The 7854-nt window shown below is 54.9% G+C and overlaps 1 protein-coding gene across 1 annotated transcript; it reads right to left on the bottom strand.

Moving 5' to 3' along the window:
• Positions 1-1695: 1695 nt before the first annotated feature.
• On the bottom strand, positions 1696-5058 carry LOC142821572 (uncharacterized). The gene is made up of 2 exons (XM_075912935.1): positions 2792-5058; positions 1696-2537 (listed from the first exon to the last, which is right to left on the bottom strand). Exons 1-2 carry the CDS (start codon positions 2984-2986, stop codon positions 2160-2162), a joined length of 573 nt encoding a protein of 190 aa, XP_075769050.1. The 5' UTR covers positions 2987-5058; the 3' UTR covers positions 1696-2159.
• Positions 5059-7854: the final 2796 nt, after the last annotated feature.

The raw sequence follows: 7854 nt of genomic DNA, 5'->3' as shown, positions 1-7854 counted from the left end.
GCTGACCGACAAAAGCAGAAGAGTAGCAATGTTAGCTTGACTTGCTTCTGACGAAGTGGGTCTTTGCCCACGAAAGCTTATGCAATAAATCTCTTAGGGTATGTCTACACTACAAAGTTAATTCGAACTAACGGACGTTAGTTCGCACTAACTTTCATAGGCGCTTCACTAGCGCTCCGTTAGTTCGAATTTAATTCGAACTAACAGAGCGCTTAGTTCGAACTAGGTAAGCCTCATTCCACGAGGATTAAGCCTAGTTTGAACTTACTAGTTCAAATTAAGGGCTGTGTAGCCCCTTAATTCGAACTAGAGGGAGGCTAGCCCTTCCAAGCTTTCCCTGGTGGCCACTCTGGCCAACACCAGGGAAACTCTACTGCCCCCTCCCGGCCCCGGAGCCCTTAAAGGGCCACGGGCTGGCTACGGGGTTTGTGCCAGTTGCAAGGCTGCCAGCACCCGTGCCAGCACACCCAGCAGCTGACACCCCATGAGCCAGCGACCGGATGCCCCCCACCCCTCCCCCTCTTCCCGGGACCAGCCTGGCAGCTCCCAGGAGCCTGCCCAGGGCCACAAGAGGCGGGTGCCCACGTGGTCTAGTGCGGAGATCGTGGACCTCATCGAGGTTTTGGGGGAAGCCTCCAATGTCCACAATCTCCGCACTAGCCACAGGAACGCGGCAGTGCCTGGCCGCCAGGGGCCACCAGCGCAGCCAGGAGCAGGTGCGCTGTAAAATTAAGGACTTGCAGCAGTCCTACTCGGAGGCATGCCCCCACTTCCAGGCTCTGGACCGCATCCTGGGGGCTCATGCCATCCCTGCCCCCCGGGAGGTGATAGACCCCGGGGCAGAGGGACCGCTCCCAGACACAGAGGAGGAGGAGGTCTTCGAGAGCCAGGAGCCTGCTGGCAGCTTGCCCAGGACCCAGGACCCCCGAGGCACCCCACAGAGCCGCTCGCCTGTGTCGTCTGAGACCGGGGAGGCGTCCACATGTGAGTACCATCGTGCTCCCCTTATGTGTACGGGGGACTGGGGCGAGAGGGAGCCCAGGGACCGTGCGCCTGGGCCTTGCCCACCACGGAGCAGCAGCTGGGGATCCTGCAGAGGCCCTGGCCTTGCAGAGGGGGGCTGGGTTTCACACACCTGGGCCCCTGGGGTAATTGACTGCTGTTCTTGTTTCACCCCAGCCGCAGCACCTGGGACTGCAGGGTGCACCACCCCACCTGCAGCAGCCGCCTGCACCCGGGCCAGCAGGAGAGCCAGGAACCAAGAGGACTACCAGAGGCGGCACCTCCGGTTCCTGGTGCACCAGCTCCGCATCCAGGACCACTGGGTCCAGGAGGACCTGAGGCTGCGCCGGAGGAGCTTGGAGGCACTGGAGGAGCAGGGCCATGCCCTGCGAGGCCACCTCCAGAGCCTGCTCGACCGCTTCCCAATTCCTCCTGCTCTGGCTCCTGCTTCCTCCAGACCCCCCGTCCCTCCTGCCCCACCCTCCACAACCATTCCCCACTAACGCCCCCGGACCCGCAGTGTTGCGAGACAGGAGAGGCAGCCGGACCCCCACCTCTGAGCTTTCCTTTCCCTTCCAGCTCCCTCGTCCCAGGTTTCCCCCTCCCCTCTCCTCTCCCATCCTCATTCCTCCCTCCCCCCACCCATTATGTTAAATAAAAAGATGTTTTTGTTTGAAAAACAGGTGTCTTTATTTGACAGTAGGTAGGGAGAGGAAAGGGGAAGGAGGGAAGGGCGGAAGGGGGGAAGAAGGCCCCAGTGGGGCATGCAAGGGAGAGGTCAGTCCTCATCCTCCACATGGAAGCTCTCCCACAGGGCTTCCCGGATCCAGACGGCCCCCCGCTGGGCTTCCCGGATGGCGGCGGTGCGGGATGACCATAGTGGCCAGCCATGCGGTCAGCCTCAGCCATCCAGTTCTCATCCATTCTCTCACATAAATTGTGGAGCACACAACATGCTGCCACCACGGGAGGGATGTTGTGCTCAGCCAGGTCCAGACGGGTGAGGAGGCATTGAAAGCGGGCTTTCAGTCGCCCAAAAGCCCCCTCCACCACGATGCAGGCCCTGGTCAGCCTGGCATTGAAGGCCTAGCGGGAGGGATTGAGGTGCCCCGTGTAGGGCTTCATCAGCCACAGCTGCAGTGAGTAGGCGGCATCCCCTACCAGGCACACGGGCATGTCCACGTCCCCAACCCTGATGTGGCGGTCGGGGAAGAAGGTCCCGGCCTGCAGCCGCTGGCACACGGAGGAGTTGCAGTACACCCGGGCGTCGTGTGCTTTGCCGGACCAGCCCACATTAATATCCGTGAACTGTCCCCGGTGGTCACACACACGGCCTGCAGGAGGATGGAGAAGTACCCTTTGCGGTTCACGTAATGGGATGCCTGGTGTTCCGGGGCACAGATGGGGATGTGCGTCCCGTCGATGGCCCCCCCGCAGTTGGGGAAGCCGAGGGCGCCGAATCCCCGGATGACGGCATCTGGGTCGGCGAGGCGGACCACCCTGCGGAGCAGCACCCGGTTGATGGCCTTGACCACCTGCGGAGAGACACAGCAAAGCGCCAATCAGTGGGGCACCCGGGTGGCTGGGAGCATTCGTGCCCTGGCAGTGCTCCGCGCCCCACTCCCGGAAGCAACTCCCCTGGCGGCGTGTAGTATGGCCGGGACAGACTGACCCCTCCGGTGCGGGGCGCTTTCACCTCCTCCCACCCCCCCTTTGTCCCTGGGGCGGCCCATCCCCTCCTTGCAGCCCCCCTCCCCCCTCCCGGCGCAGTGGCCAACGAGTGCCATACCTCCAAGAGCACCGCACCGACGGTGGATCTCCCCACGCTGAACTGGTTCCCGACAGATCGGTAGCTGTCCGGCGTGGACCGTGGAGCGATGGCCACCCGCTTCTGGAGGGGGATGGTGGGCCTCATGCAAGTGTCCCTTCTGCGCAGAGCAGGGGCGAGCCACTCACAGAGCTCCAGGAAGATGTCCCTCCTCATCCTGAAGTTCTGGGTCCACTGTCGGTCTTCCCAGCACTCCAGGATGATGCGGTCCCACCAGTCGCTGCTGGTGTCCAGACGCCAGATGCGGCGGGGCACGCCGGTGCCGGGGCACCGCCGCGGCTCCTCCACGGCCCCCAGGGCAGCCAGGCAGAGGCAGGGGGCTGACGTGTACCAGGTGGTGCCAGGCAGCCTCAAGCCATTGCTGGCAGACTTGCAGCAGCAAGTCCAGAATGTGCACCAGAAGGTTCAGGGCGAGCTCTGGCTCCATGTTGCCACCTGCAGCGGCGTCCCCGAAGGGAAGCATCAACACAGACGGGCACAGAGACCAACGCTTTGCTGTCCCTCGGCGAGGTTGGCAAGCAAGCAGGAAAAGCTGAGAACCGGCTGTCCGGGGGGGTCCCTTTAAGCACGAGCCTCAGATAGCCTCAGACAGCAGCCACACAATGCAACTACTGACCTGATGCCCTGCCAGAACCGGTTTCAGCTGCCCTTAAATGCCCCCCTGCGTCCAATCAGTGTGGACGCGCTAGTTCGAATTAGCAAAACGCTAATTCGAACTAGTTTTTAGTTCTAGATGCGTTAGTTCAAATTAGCGCTGTAGTGTAGACATACCCTTAGTCTATAAGGTGCCACAGGACGCTTTGTCACTTTGACAGATCCAAGCTAACATGGCTGCTACTCTGCTTCTGTGGATTAGTGACCCCCAACCCAAAAATAGTTCTCCACTACTACTTTAAATAAAGAAAACATTGAAACCTTTTGTGTTGGTCATAATGTTTTACTCTGTTTAAAAAGAAGTTTGACAGAGTAGCAGGAGAAAGTGACAGTACTTATTCTGTTTTATAATGTCAATTAAACTGATCTCCTCATCTGCTGCACTAGCAAAATGGCTCAAATATAATTATATAATTAACTGTGAGTGTTCATTAGGAACTGGTAGTTTGTGGAAATGTTTGCATGGACCCAGGTGGCACATAGGGCATGTAGTGGAGAAAGTGTGGCCAAAACACAGGCCTTGATTCAGCAGGGTTTGCACCTGTGCAGGGAAACCCTATTGAATTTCAATTCCAACACCTTAACCACTTGGCCATCACAGCTGTGAGCTCAGCAGTGCCCCAGGGCCAAGGAAACTGGTAAATAATCCCAGTGCCCACGCCTGATGTCACCTGCCACACAGATTTCACACAGCAAACCTGGCTCCCAGCACACACGGGAAGTTTGGGGTTTCCCCGCACAGGTTCAAATCCTTCTCCCAGTGAGCCCTGTGTTTTGGCCACACCCGTAACGAGGGCAGCAAGCTACACAACCCCTGAGGCACTATTCTCATGCTCCCCATCAATCCCCTTCTGTTCCTGTCAGAGAGATGCCTGGGATGGTGTCTCACACTGGGTCCCTGAGGTTTCAAGCAAACTCTCAGCTCCCGCAGCGCCTGCCCCTCGCCCAGCCTGCCTGTGTATAAAAGCTTGTGGGACTGTTCCTACTGTGAACAAGTATGAGACACTGCTTCGTTCCCAGCCTGCCTAGTTTCTGAGACTTAGATGGTGTTTGTGTTTATTTCTTGGGTGATCTGCTTTGCCCTGTGCGCTCATTGCTCATGTCACTCCAGCCCATATCTCTGGAGTAAGAGAGGTTTCACTGCCTTTCTCCAAACCATGGTGTGTTGCTAAATGTGCTGCAGGAACCTGCACAAGAACAATAGCTGGTGCATTGCCCTCACCATTCTGAGGAGCGGGTGCCCAGGGTAACACACCGGAGCTAGGTCTATACTGTAGGCTTCTTGCTCATGAACTCATGAGCTCTTGCGCAAAAAGGCCTATTCCTCATATAGAGAGGGATAACACTGCCACAAAAAGCCCTGGCTGCATCTATATTGGCAAGTTTTTCTGCAAAAGCAGCTGCTTTTGTGGAAAAACTTGCCAGCTGTCTACACTGGCCGCTTGAATTTCCGCAAGAACACTGATGATCTCATGGAAGATTGTCAGTGTTCTTGCGGAAATACTATGCTGCTCCCATTTGGGCAAAAGCCTTCTTGTGCAAAAGCATTTGTGCAAGAGGGCCAGTGTAGACAACATGGTATTGTTTTGCGCAAAAAAGCCCCGATCACGAAAATAGCGATCGGGGCTTTCTTGCGCAAAACCGCGTCTAGATTGGCACAGACGCTTTTCTGCAAAAAGTGCTTTTGCAGAAAAGTGTCCATGCCAATCTAGATGCTCTTTTCCGCAAATGCTTTTAACGGAAAAGTTTTCTGTTAAAAGCATTTGTGGAAAATCACGCCAGTCTAGACGTAGCCCGTGTTCTTATGACTTATGGTACTTTTCCTTGCACAAGAATGGGCTTGTAGTGTGGATGCTCCACAAGTTTTTGTGCAAAAATGGCACCAAACCATTTTTGCACCAAACCTCTGCAGTGTAGATGTAGCCTTACACTGCTCAGGCTTGTGACTGAGGCAAGACAGGACAGGGCTGTGTAAAGTTTTGTGTGAGGGCAGGGTTGGGGGGATTCCCATCTCATTCCAGCAACACAGAGCAAGAGGGGCCCAGGCTGGGGAAATGCAGGGCTTGGGGGTGTCCCAGTTTCAAGTGGCAAACCAGGGGCCTGTGCACAATAATCAATAAAGTTGTTATAACTTTATAATTATAGTTCATCTCTCCCCACATTCATACTGTCAGTACCAAGCCCTGTGTGCAGCCAAACCTGTCTGTGTAAGGAAATCGCTGAAAGAAAGTGCTTGTTCAGTCTGAGCGCAGGGTTGTTGTGCATGTGTGTGTGATACAGACCCACAAGTGTGGCCCTGGGGTCACTTCCTTTCCTGTTGCTGTATCAATCCCTCCCCACTGCCAAGGGGCGTGGGGCCTTCATCACCTCTGGGGGCCTGGCAGTGAAGGTCAGATGCCTTTCTGGAGTGTGTTGATGCAAAATTCACTGCTGTGCCATGCAGGGGTCTGCTGCTACATGGAGCAGGGGGAGTAGGTAAAAAGGCCGGAAGTATGGCAGATAAAATGATCCATCTCCTCTGGCCGTAAAGTCTGCAGGTGGCACCCTCTGCTGTTCCCTGCTTGAGCCCCAGAACCAGCCCTGAGCGAGTGGGGGAGACACAGGGAGCAGCTCAAACATGCCAAGGGTCTGATCAGGGGCAGGACATGAGCCCTGGCAGGCAGCAGTGACATCACAAGGACCTTTTGCAGCACCTCAGATCATTGGTAGGGGCAGTGACTTCACAGAGGGACCATGGCAACAGCCAGGTGTGGCAGGGGCAATCTCACAGACCCCCATGGCCTGGCTGCTTGGACTCTCCTCTGTGAGGTTTCCTCTTGAGGGCAGACAGGTTTGAGGGTCACATCTCGGAGTGTCTCTGTGGAGATTTCCCCTTTCCCCAGGCTGCAGTGGGATGGGGCAGGGACAGGCAGGGTTACAGAAGGGGCTGGCACTGAACTGAAGAGAACTCTATGAGAAGCAAGACAGAGGGTTGTAAGCACCCTGTGAGAATAGGATTTGAACCCATGTGTGCATAGCACAATAGATTAGCAGCCCATTACTATAAGCACTTGGCTACCTCATCTGAGCTGTTAGGGTACTCAAAGTCAACACTGCTGGAAGCTTTGTGCTACTCGGCTGGCCAGGGACACCCAGAGCAGGAGGGTTTTGGATTTTCATAATGTTCCCTGGGCTGTTGTACAAAGCTCAGTGCTGGTAATAAACCCAAACACCCCCTGGGAGCCCAGACATGGGCTGGCTAGTCACAGCCAGGCTCGGAGCGCTCTCTGCAGTGGGAAGATGCACATGGAGCAGTCACACAGCAGCAGCACACAGCTCTGGTGGGGTGAGGGAAGGCCCAGCATCTGGAGGAGCATTTTCGAGAGGAGACTTTACTGACAGTGTCTGTCTCTGGTCTGATTTCACCATGTAGTGAGACACCGGCACCTACAGCAACATGGATGGCAGGGTAGTCCAGATTGGGAGCCAGGTGTGAGAGTTTAGAACCTGGGTATTGAAGATGCTCAACTGTTCAGTTAACATCCCTGGGAGGTGGGGCGCTCCCTGCAATTCTCTTCAGCCTGGGTTTCCTTGGGCCTTCAGGCACTCCATTAAGGTAAGTCTACCTGTTCAGCTATTTCAGAATACTAGAGGGATCCTAAAATAGCTACCCTGCATTTTATTAAGCTGCCCATTATTTCAAATATTTTTTAAAATAATGGGCAAGCTATTTCAGCATCCTGGCATCCTGGCTAAGGGATGTCTCAAAACAGTGTTTTATTTAGAAAATTGGCATGGTGAGATGAACCACATTTCAAATAATCTATTTTGAAATATAATCGCACCCTTAGGGGGCATTATTAGACGGATCCCACCCCGCCTCATCTCACTTTTAACAGAGAGCCCCAGGAGCAGAAGGCTGAAAATTCAGCATCAAACCAGAACCCTCGTGTGGGGCCTGTAACGGTTGTTGTCCTGGATACAAATAGCAGGATAGCTCTAAATTTGGCACTGGGTACACGCCAAAGCTATTTTGAAATAAGGTCAAAAAGACAATTTGCATAGTTCAAATTGCATCTTATTTTGATCCTCCATGCATTGTAGACGCACCCTGAGGCTATGTCTACACTACGGCTGTGTCTAGATTGGCAAGTTTTTCCACAAAATCAGATGATTTTGCGGAAAAACTTGCCAGCTGTCTACACTGGCCGCTTGAATTTCCGGAAAAGCACTGACGATCTCATATAAGATCGACAGTGCTTTTCCGGAAATACTATGCTGCTCCCGTTTGGGCAAAAGTCTTTTTCCGAAAGACTTTTGCGCAAAAGGGCCAGTGTAAACAGCACAGTAGTGTTTTCCGCAAAAAAGCCCCGATCGCGAAAATGGCAATC

The sequence above is a fragment of the Pelodiscus sinensis genome, chromosome 31 (assembly GCF_049634645.1).
Source record: "Pelodiscus sinensis isolate JC-2024 chromosome 31, ASM4963464v1, whole genome shotgun sequence".
Taxonomy (NCBI): Eukaryota; Metazoa; Chordata; order Testudines; family Trionychidae; genus Pelodiscus; species Pelodiscus sinensis.
The sequence above is the reverse complement of the archived record's forward strand: the minus strand, read 5'-3'. Positions and strand labels throughout refer to the sequence as shown.

Bases quoted from the DNA above. Each gene is read 5' to 3' on its own strand.
- LOC142821572 (XM_075912935.1), bottom strand. From the start codon at position 2,986: ATGAGGAGGGACATCTTCCTGGAGCTCTGTGAGTGGCTCGCCCCTGCT. The intron at 2,538-2,791 runs GTATGGCACTCG...GTCTCTCCGCAG, and splicing joins TCGGTGCGGTGCTCTTGGAG to GTGGTCAAGGCCATCAACCG.